Source organism: Misgurnus anguillicaudatus, chromosome 17 (assembly GCF_027580225.2).
Source record: "Misgurnus anguillicaudatus chromosome 17, ASM2758022v2, whole genome shotgun sequence".
Classification (NCBI taxonomy): domain Eukaryota; kingdom Metazoa; phylum Chordata; class Actinopteri; order Cypriniformes; family Cobitidae; genus Misgurnus; species Misgurnus anguillicaudatus.
In genome coordinates this window covers 13939841-13958980 of record NC_073353.2, presented here as the reverse complement: position 1 = coordinate 13958980, position 19140 = coordinate 13939841, and the positions used below count along the sequence as shown (strand labels likewise).

At 38.1% G+C, this 19140-nt stretch overlaps 2 protein-coding genes across 5 annotated transcripts; both read left to right on the top strand.

Moving 5' to 3' along the window:
- Positions 1-1188: 1188 nt before the first annotated feature.
- On the top strand, positions 1189-4089 carry mitd1 (MIT, microtubule interacting and transport, domain containing 1). The gene is made up of 7 exons (XM_055216528.2): positions 1189-1724; positions 1800-1901; positions 2015-2151; positions 2268-2354; positions 2502-2614; positions 3185-3245; positions 3385-4089. The coding sequence occupies exons 1-7, from the start codon at positions 1580-1582 to the stop codon at positions 3478-3480; spliced, it is 741 nt and encodes a 246-aa protein (XP_055072503.2). The 5' UTR covers positions 1189-1579; the 3' UTR covers positions 3481-4089.
- A 28-nt stretch (positions 4090-4117) lies between these two features.
- On the top strand, positions 4118-18899 carry cracdla (cracd like a). Of its 4 annotated transcripts, none has more exons than XM_055216518.2 (11): positions 4153-4286; positions 5994-6114; positions 8993-9050; positions 9411-9546; positions 9670-9805; positions 9998-10129; positions 10969-11175; positions 11449-12913; positions 15518-17148; positions 17223-17319; positions 17419-18899. In XM_055216518.2, exons 3-11 carry the CDS (start codon positions 8993-8995, stop codon positions 17598-17600), a joined length of 4044 nt encoding a protein of 1347 aa, XP_055072493.2. In that variant the 5' UTR covers positions 4153-4286; positions 5994-6114; the 3' UTR covers positions 17601-18899. The 4 variants fall into 4 exon arrangements, with proteins under 4 accessions (XP_055072495.2, XP_055072493.2, XP_055072492.2 ...); XM_055216517.2 differs by having other exon boundaries at positions 8988-9050; XM_055216520.2 differs by lacking the exons at positions 5994-6114; positions 8993-9050; positions 9411-9546 and having other exon boundaries at positions 4118-4286.
- Positions 18900-19140: the final 241 nt, after the last annotated feature.

Genomic DNA, 19140 nt, shown 5'->3' with positions numbered 1-19140 from the left:
GGCAAAGAGAAGCCACTGTTAAGACAAATGTCTTATGACATCCTGGCAGCAGTTTGTATGAGACTTTAAAGCCAGCTGGAAGAAGATGTATGGTCAGATGAGACCAAAATTGAGCTCTTTGGCCATCACACTAAATGCCATGTTTGCTGTAAGTCAAACAAAGTGGATCAACAGAAACACACCATACCCACTAGTGAAGCATTGTGGCGGCAGAATCATGCTGTGGATTTGCTTCTCTGCATTTAGCTGTGGAGGGAAAGGGAAAACGAATGTGATACATTTACACATTTGGCAGATGCTTTTATTCAAAGTGACTTACAGTGCATTCGAACCAATGACTCAGGCATTTCTTACACCAGCTGAGCAACACGAAAACTTGATGGATTGTGCTAGACAAATAAAACGACTGTACTTTCAACAAGAAAATTACCCACGTTCCTGTAAAGTTTTAGCACTACGTTTATAAAGCTAAAGATTTACATGCATGCATTTTAAACAACAATTGTAATATTTTGAATAGGATAATTAAACCTCAATCTAATTAAGAATTTATAGGTGGATGTGATAAAACCCCTCCAATCACATTCTCACTTATGTCTCCATGTTTCGCTTCAAGATTTTTTTTGTTGAGCACAAAAAAAACTATAAAATAGGCTAATAATTATTATTAAAATATAGTTGAACATGGATCGAATTAGCATTAGTTTTACGTCTAAAATTAGCAATATTTTTTATTTTATTTTAAAAGGTTTATCGCAAATATGCTGTGAAAATAATATTATAAACACTGTTTTAATTAAATATGCAATAAAAACTAAAAAAAATTATCAAAATAAAAGTGTCACAAATTTACAAATCCGTGCTTTTAATCGCAATTTCTTAATCCAAAGTCTGCAGCCTCCGGAGGTCGCATTTATGGGCTGCATACGTCATCAAGACTGTCTTATTTCAGAATATTAACAATTCTTAAGTTGACTAATATTCTTAATTAATCATAAATTGTTGTAGTATGTTTATGACTTGCGAATGTAATGCTCAGATAACTTAAATAAACCAGGCTTGATGACGTATGCAGTCTGCATATGCGCCCTCCGGAGGCTGCAGCCTTTGGATTGAGAAACGGCCATCGCTTTGGCTTTTACTTGCTTCGCTTCTTGACGGAAGCGGAAGTTGGTCCTTCAACATAATGGTAACGGGGGTATTTAAATTTAAGTTCCTACAGGAAGTGTACAATCCTATCGTCTGATTAAATAACAATTTATTTAGCTCCGAAAGTTGTATACGTGCCCGGACTTAATTTTAATCTCGCTCTTTGAATAACTTTTAAAGAAATTCATTTTGTTTCGTTGCTTTTGTGCCACTTTGGATCGCGAAAAACAGGTTTTATTTATTTTAAGGGGTTATTTTGATAACTGTGTGCATCTCTTTATCTAATTTTCACAAGTTATAACAAATGTAGAAATATTAGCAATGACTACACACTAACCTTTCCTAATCGGAGTAAGAATCACCCTCATCAATTGGCACAAGGATATGTTGCACTGCTTTTGTTGGTCCAGCCATTAACAACAAAGTTGATATGAGTCAAGATTTTCTCCCAGGGATGGAGAGCTCGGCTATTTCCGTCCTGAAAAGGGCTGTGGAGCTCGATCACAACTCCCGCTTTCAAGAATCACTGGTGTGCTACCAGGAGGGGATCCAGCTACTGATTGATGTACTGAAAGGTATTCCCAAAAACATGCTGTATGTATTCTTTTCCTTAGATGTCAATGAATGTCTGAATATGGTAATCTTTTAAGCTGTTAAAGATGACTCAAAGAAGGTTCACTATAGAGAGAAGATCAAGGGATACATGGACCGAGCAGAACAGATTAAAAATCACGTGAACAAGTTGAAAGAAGGTAAAAGTCCAGATAAAAGTGAAAAAAAACCTTCCGTCACTTGCTCTCAATCGGAACTATTTTTTTAAGTAATGCATATTGTCCCCGTTTCTCACTTTCTTCTCATCTTTCAGAGGGCAAATATCACGAGCAGGTTAAGATACCTGACAATTCCACTGGTTTTAGTTATGAATCCCTCTTCAAACCATACATCAGAGATGGGCTGACAGAAGTCTGGGTGGAAGACCCTTATGTACGGCATATCCATCAGGTAGAGACAGCATGATCTTAGATACAGTAAATAGTCAATATAAACACTGAACTATAATGATCTGTATTACAAAATCAGTAACGTAGCTAAAACATTAAAGATGTTTCACTTTACAGTTGTATAATTTTCTTCGCTTCTGTGAAATGCTGCTGAAAGGCCCTTGTCAAGTAAAGATTATTCACCTCCTTACCTCACAGGATGACGTAAGATTTTTAACAACCTATTTTAGCTTGCAACTACTAGTAATGTACAAGTGCTGTAAGTTTTACACATGCATGCATCAACTAACAGATATGTTTCTCTTTGTACTCCTCGACATTTATAATTCATTTAATTTTATGGTTTTCCAGGACAGCTCCTTTCAGCAAGTCAGTGCCCTGGAAGAGATAAAGCAGTCACTACAGAGTCAAAATATTTGTTTGGACATTCAGTACTCCTCTACTATTCATGACAGAGAGATCAGGTATGACCCTAGTCAAACTGTTTACTGTGTAATACATTAAATGCATTGGTAAGGATTATATTAAAAGGTTATTTCTTCATATCTGTTCAAGGTACAATTTGTTGTTGCTGTACGTTGTACAACAGTTACAGTAATTCTGCTCCACTAATTTGATTAGATAAGATGCGTTCCAAGAACCAATGTATCATATAACAGCACTGAATGTTTCACCCCTTGTGTGACTCATCTTGTATTGTTTTTAAAATAAATTAACGAAATGATACATTTAATTTTATACATCCAAAACAAGTCCATTAAATATACAATGAATATGAACTTGTTTGTCAGTTTTATATACTGATCACTATCACTCTCATGCTGTTGCACTTCAGCCAGAGATAATCTTTCTTCAACAGGACTTTTGCTTGTTAAATTATTTAATACCTGATTATAGCAATTGTGTGCATTTGATAACTTAAATAGAGGTTTGAACAGTCACAGCAGCTATGGATAGGCCTTTAAACTGTAAAACCAGCTTGTCAGTTGTTGTTTGTCCTGATGTGAGTTGACATTTTGACTTTGTCTCCTTAGGTTTAATAATGGTTGGATTATTAAGATCGGCAGAGGCCTTGATTATTTTAAGAAACCAAAGGTAACACTTAGATGGATGATTCTTGAACAACATTATTCATTAAGCCTTTATACTGTTTACTTTATATTTGAAATGTTCAACAGTAAACCTGGTGTCTGATACGTATTACTGCATCATACTTGTTTTTATTTTCTTTAAGGGTCGCTTCTCCATAGGATACTGTGATTATGATTTAAGAGAGTGTCATGAGACTACCGTGGACATTTTTCATACAAAACACACTAAGACGACATAGAGCTCACTTTAAAACCTTTTGCACACTCTGGCATTGTCTATAAGGAGAAATCTTCACATGCAGTCTTCGGATACCTACACGGACAACTGGAAATGTGCCTTTCATATTAATGCTATTAACAAATCTGTTCTCCAACCCTTTACAACTGATTTTATGGGGGGAGGGGGGGGGTTGTATTCCGGGACAGTCTGTCATACATGTGGCTTACTATACGGAATCTGCAAAATGATTATTGTTATTTTAATTGTTAAGATGCATGCAACTAGGATGTTTCATTTTGTTTATTTGGTAATGCATGAGGAGGATATTTGACATGACGCATATTCAAGTATTTACATGTATTACAAAAAACAGCTAAATTTATTTTTAAAGCGTTGCATGCATCTGAGTCCTAAAATGTTTATACTTCCATATACAGTGCCATTGCTGCTGGCTATTTAATATATTTTAAAAGTGATATTTTTTATTTATTGTACTCTGTAATTGTAGTTAAAAGCAAACAAACTGCAATTTCAAAATGTAAATAAGCAGTATTTACAGTGTCAGGGAGATTTTAGTTTATTATGTGCTTTAATAAAATATTTAATAAAATATCTCTTATATATAGCAGCAGCGCCATCTTGTACACATTGGGGGAACGACAGCTGAATTGTGTGAATGCTTTTGAAATGTTACACTTGTGTCCAACGTCACCATTTCTTGATACAGTATGACGCTGTTTCTCTCCACCGACTAAAGAGCAAGTATGGTAGACATCGCGTGAACACAGAGACTAACTTTATTTTCTCAATAATCTACAGCAACGCGTGAGTATATGGCATATCATTTTAAAACATTAATAATAGTCAAATCTGTCATATTTTAAAAGATGTAGTATTAGTTTATTTGTATCCAAAAAAAAGAAATATATGGTTAAATGGAATATAATACGTACGCTATATTTTCAAACGATTTTTTGTGTCTTTTAGTTTTAAAATATTTGTAGTCATATATTTATATTAGACGCTGAATTTTTATATATTACATTCAGACCATAAAACGGTTGTTTATGAAGAGATATAAAGGCTTTAGTAAAACGAACTATAACTCCTGAGTAAAACCACTGTGTTTATTTTAGTGTATTTAATAGTCTTGCTTTGACATACAGTATTTGTATGTTTCCTATTTTGCCTCATGAAGAGATAAATAGCGGTTAGAAACACGCATGAATTCCCTGCAGGAAGAGAGATTTAATCTGTTCATAATCGCCTTTAGTCTCAATTCGTCTCACTTCATAAAAAATATTATTAATTCCCTCTACAATGAGTAGTAAAGATTATGAAAACACGTCAACGTCAAAATAATATTTTTATACTGTTTTTAAAGTCAATAAAAGTGTAGTAAAATCTCAGCATGAATTGATGTAAATAGGGTATTTTGGATTTAATTCATCAAAATGACTTCACAACAAAATTTTGTGAAATGCATGACAGACATTTTTGAAACAAGTTTCTTTCATTCCATATTTCCTGAAGTGTTAATGAATGATTGAAATGGATTGAAAGGCCAGACGTGTAATGTAAGCTATCTGATAACCTGACAGATGTTGAGGTGAATTTTATCCAGTATAAGAGGGAAGAAAAGGATTTGTGGCCACCTCTGGATACTGACACAGATTTATGTTCGTATCTGGGGCAAAGCTGCTCTGTGCTTTGCAGAGTGCCGGATACAAAACGTTTCCTCCTCAGAGAACAATGAATGATTAACTAAGATGGTAACATTTCATATAGTTAAATTAGATGGTCTAAACAAATGTGTCCAGTTGGCCATGTACTTTATTTTGAAAGACGGTCTCATTGGTTTAAATCAACGTTTAAACAAGAAACACCTTTCAAATAGGTTGTAGCCTACTTTCACAATTACTTATAGTAACACACGAGAGGGAGTCAAACCTCCTGTCCACACAAAAAGAAGGAAAGCACAGCATCTTCTCTATCATATCATCTACCATCAACATAGTGAAACCGAACAGTTTATTGTACACTACATATTGTATGTGATACTTAGATTAGATTATTTTTCCTCCCAGGCTGACCAAAATAAGTGGGGTGTGATGGTGTTTCCATGATTTGCATACAAAAAAATTCAGTGGCGTGCATTGATGCAAATGCATGAAACAAGCCAGTGTTCAGTTAGCTTGACACTGATATTTTAACAGTCTATCTAAATACAAAACAAAAGTGGAATTTGAATTGTGCGTAATGCTCTGTTTATCAACAAATACTCGGCTGTTGATAAAATGCTGGGTGCTTTGTATTGACTGATGTCCTTGTCAGCTCTGCATTCCACCAACATCCCATTTCGAAAGCTGTTTAGTGTTTTGTAAGAAGCTTAAGCACGCCAGAAAGCAAATGTTGGGAATCTACTGCAACAGGGTTTGAGAACGTGTGTGTCCAACCCCTTTCTGCCAAACTTCAGTACGGCTTGTTGTGTGGTCCTTATTCATACCTGCTTGATTTTCTCTGGCTCACCAGTGCCTCTCCTGATTTTACGTCTTCCAATGGAATAAAGCTGTTGCTTTGCTTGCTGTAAGAAAAACGCATATTGGATGAAAGGAAACAAAAACTAGGATTTTTTTCTTAAAAAAAAAAAAAGGTAAGTAAAGTTTTCTTTTATTGATGATTGATGTTATATACCGCGAGCTGCATGTGCTTTGTTCTCCATGGTTAATTATAGTCTTTAATGGGTGTTTGATTATTTATAAATTACTCATCTTAAATAAACAGGACATTCACCCTCATTCCTGCAGCCATTTCAACGTTTATTCACCGTTGAATCAACGTTGAATTACCTTTTGATTTTGCAAATGTATTCAACGTTGAACAACAACTGACCTTATTTCAACCAAATTTCAACCTTGAGGGTCGGTCATATGCCTGCTGGGATGCTATTCCAATCCTGTCTTTCCTTTCTATATGAAACAAATAGAAAGATGTTAAGCAGAATAGTATAGGGACTGACAGCCCTATAGTCACTTTCACCTCAATTCAGTTAGTTAGTAAACTGCTTAGTCCCTTTTGAGCAAGTCAGAGGTAACAATGGTAAGAAAAATAGCATAATATGCAAAGGTGTTAGTAAATTGGAAAATCAATCTTGTGAGGAACTTGCAAAATAAGCCCTCCTCTTTGGGCTGCCACCAGAGGTTGTGCAAAAATTCTCCTAATTCCCACAGGAAAGAATGCCGAAAGGCGTTAAATGTGCTTAGTTGTATAGAAAATGAAAGGGAGCGGCTAACAGGCCACTAGCTGACTAAAGTTGTGACTATCAAGCTGTCATACTCTGACCTTTTGCATTTGTGTACAAAAAATAAATAAATACTTTGTGTGTCATATTGTATAGCAGCATCTCAGGCCTTTATCTGCTGGACTGTGATGTAACTGTTAGGATTAATCTGTTGTTGAAGGATTAATGCTCAGTACAGTATTAAAGTGCAACATTATCTTCATATTTGGTTTGATGTTGGGTATCAGACACATGGGAAATACACAGTATATACACTAAATTCTGCATGAAAGTTTAGGGTTCAAAAGAATATCACACATAGCAATGAAATACTAAAACAGTAGTTGACATGGCATGGGACATTATATTCAGTTTATTCTTTCACATAAAAAGTACAACAAGGATCTTTAAACAGGGATGGACTGGGTGGACTTTGCATTTCTTCCATTCGTTCATGTCTGTTATCAAGCTTAGTGATAAGGAAAGTTTGTTGTCATTATAAAGGACATGAATGCTTATAAGGTAGAAAGTGTGACGCACAGGACAGTTTTTGCATCTTACTGGTTTTGCATTTTAATGGTTCTGTAGTTAAAGGATGATAAACTGAAATGCAAGCTGCTTTTAAAATGTCATCTTTGTGATGCAGAGTACATAATAAGTTATGATAAAATAGTAATTCTGTTGTGCATTTACTACTTCTAACTTTTTATTAAGCTACATCTATTTCCTTATATGATACAATACAATCAGGAATACATATGACATGTAAATGTAATGACTGCGTAACAAACCTTTGATCTCTGTTTACTTGAGAGAAAGCCTTCTCTTATCAGATAGCAGTGTAGGTCTATAGCAGGCAGAATGAATTCATTAACCCTGAAACTCTGAAGATATAACATTCAAGTCAGTCAAAAAAATCCTATATTGTGCCTTCCTTTTGAAGCAAAGAACAGCTTTCTTTCTCTGTTGTAAATTTAGATTTAAACTCCCCCTGTGATGAAAATCAAGTTTTGTATTGTTGTATATGGTGTTTTAAGTATGCTTTAGGACAAACCGTGTGCAAATTCATCATCGCCGGTTGGAAATTGCCTCGGTTTCGTACGTCACAACAGTAACCAATCACATTATCACAGTTGAACGAGTGGATCAGTAGGTTTGAGCTATAGATATTATGTATGGATGGCGCATAGACTGCTGCACTTTTGTGATGCGAGCATGTACTGCATATACTCACATGTTAACATCAGTGCTAAAAAAAAATGTGCTGCAAACCCGTAAATCACATAAGCATTGTGAAAGCGGACTTAGCAGCAAGATGTCTGAAACTGTTGAATGTAGCATCTATATCCGCATATATCTATGGTCCGAGTTGGTGGAACTGAGTGCAATTGAGGACTGATTTGCATATTCATGGCATATAATTCAGAAATGAGTGGTTGTTCAGAAGAGCCAGTGGCCATCGTCTACGCAAACATTAATTACTTGAGATTAATTTATGCAACAACTGGTAGCCTGTAGAATGAAATTAGAAGAGTTGTGGCATCCGCTCTATTGGGCTTTTGGAAAATTATTTGAGCTGCTGCATTACACTACAGCAAAAGGTTACCTCTCAGCTAGGTTGAATTTGTGCTCTTCTCTCATCCAATCTGAGTTGTCTTTCATGTAGCCAGAGATTCATGCTTCTGAAGTGAGATCATTTGGCTGGAAAGAAAATCTGGGTGTTGTCATTATATTAGTGATTTAAGAAACCAAGTGCATATGTGATGCGACCCAAGAATGTTGCATGTGTTGAGAATAGGAGTGGCCCAAGCACAGACCCTTGGAGAACCCCAGAGAACATGAAGTTATTTGATGTGAACAGCTCTCCATAATACCCTTAAGTATCTACCTCTGAGGATCACAGGACCATAGAAGTGGAGTTCCTGTGATCCACAGCGATTAGAGGGATGATAGGAGGATCTGATGATTGACTGTGTCAGATGTTACATAGAGATCCATCAGAATAAGAAAAGATTATTTAAACTCTACCTTTGCAAGCCTCAGTGCTTCAGAGACTGATACCAGCACATTCTCTGTAGAGTGGTTGAGAATAACAGTTTAACATCCATTTACAACTGAAGTAGTTTCGAACAAAACTTAAAAATCAGATTACTTAGTTTATTGCTAAACTGTTTTCCAAACCCTTTCTGTTTAAACAATTTACCCTTCCTAATTTAGTGTTTGTGATTTCTCTGTAACTGTACCAGTGAAGATGGATATTCTGGAACCTTCTAGAGATCCAGAGGGGGGAGGCAGTGATGCCTTAACAGGTCAGAATACAAACAGGACATTATCTCAAAATAGTCATTCTTATCAAATCCACTCTTAAAATACTTTGGGGTGGTTTCCCGGACAGGGATTAGACTAGTCCTAGACTAAAATAAATGTAAGAGCTGCCAAACTGAAAACAACTTGCACTGACATGTCTTAAAATACATCAGTGCCCTTTGTTTTGCCTCAAAATGCATACAAGTAATGTTTAGTAAGGCATGTTTGTAAAAACTAGTTATATTTCATAATTAAACTAAGTCCTAGTCCTAATTTAAGATAATCCCTGTATGGGAAACTATCCCATTATATAAAATATATTGGAAGTGCATACTTCAAGGGCATGGTGTGGTTATGTTTAGGGGAGAGACAGTCTAGGTTAAAGTCTTTAAAGTCACGGCTGTTTGGGAAGATAAGGAGGAAAGATGGTGATGGTGGTGTGAAGAGTCAGTCTGAAAGTGACATCATGTTGGGTGTTGAAGACTCAGAGCATGACTTGTAAGTTTTCAGTAACTGTTGCTGTGGAGTTAATACAGTGGATAGTTTTCAGATCAATCTTTGTTGCTTTAATCTCCCCGCATGATTTGTACTTCCTTTATTTTAATTTTTTTTTCTTCTCAGCTGCTCCCAAAGCATGCTGGGATCCCGGACATTATCACATGACAGTGTTTTCCTGGCAGAAAATACCCATTCGGACCCTGAGCCACAAAGAGGACTGTCTCATGAGAACATTCATGGAAATATTCAAGCTCTCCAGGTGGGTACTGTCAAACTCATGCAGGACATGGTAACATTTATTTTTTATTTGTAAAATGATACTTACTTGATTTAGAACATGAAACAGTTTTACATATCTGAAAACATTTTTTAAACTCTCATCTCACACTGAAACCTTTCCGATTTTGTTATCAAGACCATCTCATTTAAAGTACTATTTTTGGTTGGTTAGATGAAACTACAGCAGCAGAAGATGCATTTAGGTCCGCCCCCCTTGCTGTTGTCAAGTAAACGTCATACAGACTTGGGTGGAAGTGCAGAGGATGATGACCTTCCCCGCCTATCCAGGAGCATATCAAACAAGGTGCTTGTGCTATATTATACAGCATATACAGTTAAAGTTTAGCATTATTATCAAAATTTTGAAAAAAATGAAATGAAAGCGTTTTCATTAACTAGTGTTATCTGACTAAAACTTTTCTTTCGCGATAAGTCATTCCAAAAACAATGGCGACAGGTGTGTTAGAGTTCATTAGGCATCGCGGAGACCTTCATGCTGCTGACATCAATATAGTGATAGAGTGATTCGAAAACTTACAACGCAATCAACTCCTGAATCACTGTCGCGGTATTTTAATGAAATGCACTTGTCGGTTCTTGTGACGCCACATAAGGTCTAACAGCTCAGGTGACCTGTAAATGCCAAAATAAGTTTCCATTGCAGTTTTGCAATGTATTCCCTTTTTTGTATTTTCTGTAAAACCACCTCACCCGAGCTTAAAACGTTTTTTGTGATATATGGGACAGTTTGCGAAAGGGTTCCCATTGGGCGCATTTTCAATTTTCTATTTCAATTACATAATTTCTTCCATTTATCCCAGTATAACTATGATGCAAATATAAATGTTATTATTCTTGCCACTTCTTACCCTTCAACGGTCCACACATTTAAGGTAGAATGAGTGCATCATCTGGGTACTTGGTGTGCACTTTGTTGGAATTCTTGTCTTTTTCTAGAATTATTAGTTCTTGTTTTGCTGGAACAGGAAGTGAGAATATATAGGTAGCTTGAAGTAATTTTATGTGTTATTTCTCTCAGCATTGATACAATGCGGTAATTTATACAAAAGAAACTGAAAAATATCATACACACAGTTAATAAATTTCCAGTGTAAAATTTAAATATGTATACTTCTGTTTCAGCCCCATGTGTCCTTCCAGCCACTTTTCCCTCAGCCCATAAGCACAGCATTTTTACCCATTTCCCCAAGTAATTCAAGCTCAGGGGTGGACTTCAGCACTCCTCCCCAGTTTACTTCCCTCCTGGACAACTCTGCTGCACGTCATCGCATGTCCATTAAACCTAAGAACCAACGGGCAGGTGGCAAGAACAAGAGAACGGTCACTTCAGTGAGTCTTTTTGGCTGTCCTTTACATTTCTTACTCAATTTCAGGCCTTTTGATCCGGTTGTACTAAAATAAAATTCGGTCAATAGGGAGTCATTTTGTTCTAAACTTGTATGCTGTTGGTTAGTGTGTCTGTGGAACAAAAAAGAGGAATTTTGAAACATTTTATCCAGGTTATTAACTTACACTGACAGTTCATAACAACCACCATAAATAGTAATTTCAACTATAGTTTTTTTTTTCTAATGAGCTCTCTCATCTTGTACTTCTTGGCAGGCTGAAAGCAGACCACGATCTGAAAGTTTAAACAACTTGGAACGTTCATTGACTAAGAGGGAGGAAAAGCCAGTTGCAAAAGAGATGGCCTGTGTTCGCTCGTACTCCTCTAAGGTGTTACGTCTAGGAGAGAGGCAAACTGCTTTACAAAGCAAGAGCACCCCTCCAGTTTTATCGTTCCTATCTCTGAAGGATAATGAAGAAACTAGTCAAGTTTCTGGTGAAAAAGAGCATAAGAACCTACTGTTTACATCTTCTCAAAACTCTTGCCTAAAGAAGCTGACTCCAGCTGAGGTGCCAGTGTCCACCATAAGGCAAGAGGTTGCAAAAGAAACTAAAAGTCTTACAAGATCAGATGAATCCCAAGTAGCCAAACCTCAAAGCCCAGTGGTGTCAATCAACAGAACAATAAAACAAGATTTGAATGACTCCAAACTGCTCAAGAACAGCCAAAGCAACCCTGTGTCAACTTTGAGAGCACATGTAGATACCATACAAGAACCGAGTATTATGCAAGATGAGAAGTCTGTTCAGACTGTGGTAAATGTAGAAATTCAACATTCCTCTCCTCAAGCTCCAGTCAATGTGATTACTAGAGTGAATTTAAGACCGTCATCCTTAAGGAGAAATGCATACTCTGCAGACGAAAAATGTGAGTCAAAGATCCTTCAGTCAGTCACGACTGTGTTGCCTAGTGCTCAGGAACAACACTCTCAGACTGAGTCCATGAAGCGGCCGAGATCAATATCCGCAACACTCCAACTCACGCCATCTTCAGACAAGATTCAAGAGCTTCCAAGGACTGCAAGCTTTACTGGAGTAGTTGAACAAGGTGGACTGAAAAAAGATCCTACGTATCCTTCTAAACCTTCTCTTACCTTCAAGACACAGGGACAACTTAGTTCACAATCTGAGAAAACAAAAAAAGATCCACATTGTAGCATGCCACCACAGTCACAAAAGGAAGAGAAAGCACAAGTGATACCACCAAAGTTCATAGATCTAGCAACATACAGCTCTCAAACCCAGGATGTGGAGGAGAGTAAGGACAATGGGATGCAGGAGCTTGGAGTAGAGGCTACAGAGGAAGAGGTGCAGGAGGGAGTGGAGGAGGCAGAAGAAGCAGGAGAGGATGTGACGAATGTTAGGGAAGCAAATGAGAGAGAAGCTACAAATTCATTTGGTGTAAAGCTGCGTTCCAGCTCTCTTTCGCTAAAGTTTCGCCTGGACAAGACACAATCAGAAATCAAGGTAAAACAACACAGTGCTGAGGTCTCCACACTGTCTCCACCTCTGGCCTTACGATCTGATTCAACTAGTCAAGTGGAACCTAAGGACCATCGTTCCAGCATGGGCTCTAAACTCAAAAACCCTTTACTCGAAGCCAATGAGTCCTCCAACCCCAGTTGCACACCCAAGAGTGTCTCTAAAGATAAGGAGACGATTGGCTTCCCTAGACAGGCCGGTGAGGTCTTTTTTTTTTACTTAGGTTTCTAAGAATATTATTCCTTTGATGTATTTGGTTGTTGAATTATGACGAGCTATGCCACGTGGATAATAATCCTAAAGTTTAGTGTGCCCAATCTCACTCAGTTGTATGATTGCTATCAGTGTAATTACAGACAAAGTAAATAAATTACAGTCATTTGAGGTATGTCTAATCACAAAGATTCTTCACTAAACCACTAAACCAACTCGGCCTTCTTCATTAATGATTAATTTTTAAAATATTGAACATCAGGGGCAGTAGAATAATGGCATATGACTGCAACAAAAGTGTATAAAAGTGTCTTGTGACACAGGACAGTGTCCTTTAATTGACAAATGCATATGATCTGTATCCTTTCGATACTGCCTTTTGATTGCTTCCATTTATGGCTGGTTTATGCACTTTCAAAGAAGAAGAAAAGGGCCGCACTTTGCATATAAAACGTGTATTTATTGCACAGACGCGTTTCGGCTTTGCGCCTTCCTCAGTGTGCTTGCGTGAATGGACATTACAAACTCATTCATATATCCCCACCCTTCCATACACCCACACAATCGACCAATGGTAATGCAGTGTCATCCCATTCAATCATTCAATTAAAACGATTAATACAATCATCACTTCTAATTTTTAACACATTATACACAGAATTTCATCAGAAATACACCACAGTTACTCAGATCAAGTGAACCAATAACAGTTTTAAAAAAAACAAGTCAATGACAGTTCTTCATTCATGCCATTAGGTGTGCATGTATTCAAATTAAATATATACCACGCCTCCCTCTGTAGAAGGCGGTTCTCACGGTCTCCTCCTCTACTAAGCCGACTAACAGTTTCTAAGCCCATAAACCTAAGTGTGTTGGCATCATGTCCTGCGCTGTTAAAGTGCCTTGCTACTGGGGATCTTTCATCATTCTTTCTAATGTTACACTTATGTTTACAAATTCTGGTTTTCAATTGACGTTTAGTTTTACCCACATACAATAACCCACATGGGCATGTCAATAAATATACCACAAAGGAAGTCAGACAAGTGATTCTGCCTTTCACTCTGAATGTCCTGTTTAATTTTGGATGCGTAAACGTCTTTTCAGTGAGCATATAATTGCATACCACACAATTAAAGCACTTAAAGTTACCGTCTGGGATTTTGAAAGAAAGACGCAGCGGACTTGGCGCAGGCAAATATGATCGCACCATACTATCTCTCAATTTTTTTGCTCTTTCATATCTAAATCGCGTAGGGTCTTGGAAAGCATGACCGATTGTAGGGTCACTGCTTAAAACATGCCAGTGTCGTTGAACGATATGTTTTAATGAATGAGATATGTGTCCATAAGTTGATACAAACGTAATTGGGGTGTCTGTATTTGGCTTATGCGCTCTATCAGTCATTATGTGTAATCAGGCAATCTCGCAATAATGTATTATCATATCCCCTATTTGCGAATCTTTGACATAGCTCCCCTAGCCTGGCTCCGCCCTCCTATGTTCTTCCGCTTAATTTTCATTTTGCTTCAGAAGAACATCTGGGACTGCTGTGTAGAGTTTCGTTTTCTCCAGCAAAAATCTGCAGGTCCAATCAGCGAACAGTGGGGAGTGGCTAAGAACGCAGACGTTGAGGTCGTGCGCCAGACTGAGTGACATACGTCATGACCAAACGTTAGCGATTGGTTATGGCAGATTCAGAGTGACTCTGGACAGATCCAATATTTTTAAACTTCAACAGAGGACCCTCCTTAACGGAAGTAACGCTTTACAATGGAGCGTGGCCAAATGAAATGAATGTACGAGAGTCTGGTTGCACCAGGTTATAGCTCCCCTGCCTGTCTTTCAAAAGCCTCTTCGCTGTCACAGATACGGCGTACCCTTAGTAACTGACTATACAGTAAACTCCGTTTCAGTGATGGTGGGTGAAAACTCTTGTAATCTAGAAACGCGTTCCGATCTGGTACCCAAAATGGTAAACACGCCACTGCACACAACGCTTTTTTAATTTAGATTTTATCTCATTGCTAAATTTCATAGTCGGATCAGCAGATAAACACTTGTATGCATTTTCATCACCAAGTTGTCTCTCTATCTCTGCAACATAACCCAACTGGATGACAATAGATCCACCCTTATCAGCAGGTTTAATCACAATATCATTGTCCAGCATCAACTGTTTTAAAGCCTCTTTTTCAGAAGTTAAAAGGTTGGACCTAATTGAATAATCCTCTCTTCTCACATGGCTAAATGTGTCTTGTTCCACCAATCTAATACATCGGTCAACCTCTAGTGACTACCAATGAGAAGGAAGTAGTGGAGCTCACATTATCCCTCTCTCATCACTTATTGCAGTGGATAGTTACTCATTTGTTTATAAGGTAGGACAACCAGTAGGACAACCAGAATTAGGGATGCCTCCTAATGAACTTATTAAAAGAGATGGGCGACATACAGCGACAAAGTGGTGGTCTGAACAGGGCTTTAGTCAGATGGTTGGTTTTTGGTTAAAAAAACATTGGTTTATTCCAACAGTTAACAGTATATCTGTGTAAAACTATAAGTAAATAAACATCTTTGTGTTTTTAGAACCTACTCAGCCCTCATTGTTACCCAGCAAAGCCACTAAGATTGCACCTTTAGTTCCCAAAGAAGGTACAGACTTGCTTCCAAAAGAGCCTATTGCAGTCACCTCTCAGGAAAATGCACCAACATCTACAGCCTCTGAGATGTCCTGGATGGAGATGGCTAGAGAGAAGACCAGAAGTCTACAACAGCTTTTTACCAGCAGACTGCCAGATTTTCCAAGCTTTCAAACAACCACACGACCAACAACCTTAAATACAACACAGCCACTACCCCAAACATCCACTTCACAAGCCAGTGCTAGAGCCACCCAAAACATTACAAACCAACAGACAGCAACAAACCTTTCTTTGAGGCCTACGGAGATGCCTACAAGACATCTGCCATCTGTGAAGTCCTCTGGAAGATCCACACAGCCTGTGCAAACCCATATAAGCACAACGACCCAACCTTTGGCATTACCAACCTGTACAATTCAGACAACCACAAGTCAATCACAAGTTGACTGTATCAAAGAACTCCAGTTTCAATCCAAACCCCAAATTTGTAGTTCAACAACAAAAACAACTCAGTCTACAGTTACCTGCACATCAACCATACAGTCCACCACTCACACTACTCATACAGCAAAACAGCTATCATCACAACCAAAGTCGCCACCCATCCAACAGTCATTACCACCGCATGCAGGACCTCTCCAAACATCCCAGACCTCCACACAATCTTTACTGCGTCCCACACCTTCTCCAGCTTCCCCATATTTATCATCAAGTTCCAAGAAAACATCTCACCTGATGTCCCAACAGTCTGTTAAAACTGTCTTAAAGGATCATCCTCAGAATGAGGGGTTTGAGTGTGAGACGCCACCCATCCAACAGTCATTACCACTGCACGCAGGACCCCTCCAAACATCCCAGACCTCCACACAATCTTCACTACATCCCAAACTATCTCCAGCTTACCAATACCTATCATCAAGTCCCAAGAAAACATCTCACCTCATGCCCCAACAGTTTGTTAAAACTTTCTCAAAGGATCAGCCTCAGAATGAGGGGTTTGAGCCCAAGATACCACCCATCCAGCAGTCATCACCACCACGGCAAACAGGATCCCTCCAAACATCCCAGACCTCCACACAAGCTTTACTACATTCCAAACTATCTCCAGCTTACCAATACTTATCATCAAGCCCCAAGACAACATATCACTTGTTGCCCCAACAGTCTGATAAAACTGTCTCAAAGGATCAGCCTCAGAATGAGGGGTTTGAGCCCAAGATGCCACCCATCCAGCAGTCATCACCACCACTGCAAGCAGGACCCCTCCAAACACCCCAGACCTCCACACAAGCTTTACTACATTCCAAACCTTCTCCAGCTTACCCATACCTATCATCAAGCCCCCCAAAAACATCTCAGATGAGATCCCAACAGTCTACAAATACTGTTCCAAAGGATCAGCCACAGAATGAGGGGTTTGAGCCCTCTATTACATCAGGGAAAGCTGACAGGGTATCTACGCCTCAGGGGAAGGGCAATAGGCTGGAGGATATCAAACCATTGTGGGCAACAGGAATGGGAAACAAGACCCAGCTGGTCCAACACTTGGAGAACCAATCAACTGCTGCAACCAAGGTATTACACTCAATGTCATATAAAAACATTATTGGTTCTACAAAGTCAATTTTATAACGATTACTTATTTTTAGGCAGGTGAGCAGAAAGACATAACAGAGTCCCAAGCAACAGCTCAGTCTACAGCTACTGTCTCAAAGGTCTCCACAACAGACACAGGCACAGATCCAAGTGAGTATAATCACGACTAAGTGTGTATGTGTGACACAACATGTACCACATGACAGGTACATGCATGCTTATGCTCATATTTGCTATAATTTTCCATAGAAGCATGTGTCGCCATGAGGACAGGAGACAGGGAGGATAAATGGCAAAAGAAATTAGTGCCACCATCATCATCACCTTCATCATCATCTCCTCTCCAGTCTGTCCAAGACAGTGACCAACCATCGTGGATGGAGCTGGCCAAAAGGAAATCACTGGCATGGAGTGATAAGACTATGGACTAAAATTCTGCATAAGCTAAATGCTTTGAGGTTTGCTTCATGTGAACTTAAAGCAACACCAAAGAGTTTTTTTACCTTAAAATAAAATTTTCAAAAAAGTTTCAGTCATTCATCCACTCGAAACAGGGTGAACGGCACTTTCACATTCGCTTGCAGCCCTCTATCAGCCAAAACCGCACTAAAGAAGTTTCCAACCGTCGCGGTCCTGTAGTTCGAGTGAAAACTACAAAAACTTGCTTTACGGCAGACCTACAATCCAATCAGAGCCAGCTATGCTGCAGTATTCACGACAGTGGTGATGGACAATTACACTTCTAACCTGTAGGGAGAGCAAAGAGCAAAAACTCTTTAGTGTTGCTTTAAAGTTAAAGGCGCTCTAAGCGAATCTGTGCGACATCACTTTTTGTTGATGTCTGAACTGTTTTCAAACAAACTGAGCGTAGCTAACTCCTCCCCCTTCCTTCCGTGCTTTCATGAATGCGCCCAACCCCCAAATACTTCTTGTCGTTTATTGGCTGGAACACTTTGTTATCGTTTCTGGTGGTAGGTTTGGCAACTTTGTTTTTATTGCAGTTTGTGGCTGTCTACAGAGATCGCGTTTTTTACAGTTTGATCAGCGGACAGGCAGGAAGCAGATAGTTTGGAGATGTTTGATGTATGTAACAAAAAATGTTGTATGGTCTAAAACCCGTGAATTCGCTTAGAGCACCTTTAAAGAAGTGAACCACTATTAGCTGTGTATGCTTTCAGGAATGACTGTAAATGTATCAATCTTTAATACTGTGTGTCTCTGTAAAACCACCCTAATGTGAGCATCTTGTATTCTCTTCACCTGAAGTACAAATACATGACAATCATACATACCAACATTTTGGCAATGATATGTACAATGTTTATGAGGTTTAAAGCCACATTTCCTGGTAATTTAGGTTAAGCTGGTAGTACTTTGCAAATGCACACAACGTGAATGTAAATCAGTGGGGGATTGGAAGGGGAGAACAAAATTCTGGTTCTGAATCAAATTATAGCACCTGAGTGCGATCTCAGGAATAGAAACATACTCTCTGGTTTATCCAAATGCATTCGTGCATTTTCATCATTTCTCAGGTTATGTGTGTTATTATGTTCAAATATTAACAATTAATTGAACTATGATTTCTTTCCCTTTCCAATTGCACATTTTTATTTATTCACCATGGATTACATCATGTATTAATTATTTCCTGAACCTATTAGCATACATGTGAATAATTCTATTACTGTATTCTTATTGTATTGGACAATAAAGAATACATAAATCTATTTTTTCATTTGCTTTTGGAAAATGCTGCCCTAACTTGGCCAAGCTTGTATTACCAAATAAATAATACATAACTCATATGAACTTGCCATAACTATACAGTAGCTCATAATAAAATCCTGTTGTTAAATTTAAGTGTTATGATGATTTAATGGTATTAAAGAAATTTAGGCCTACATAATTATTTTGAAAGGGACTTACATTGTGTGAAATAGATCATATGAATACTTTTATTAATATATT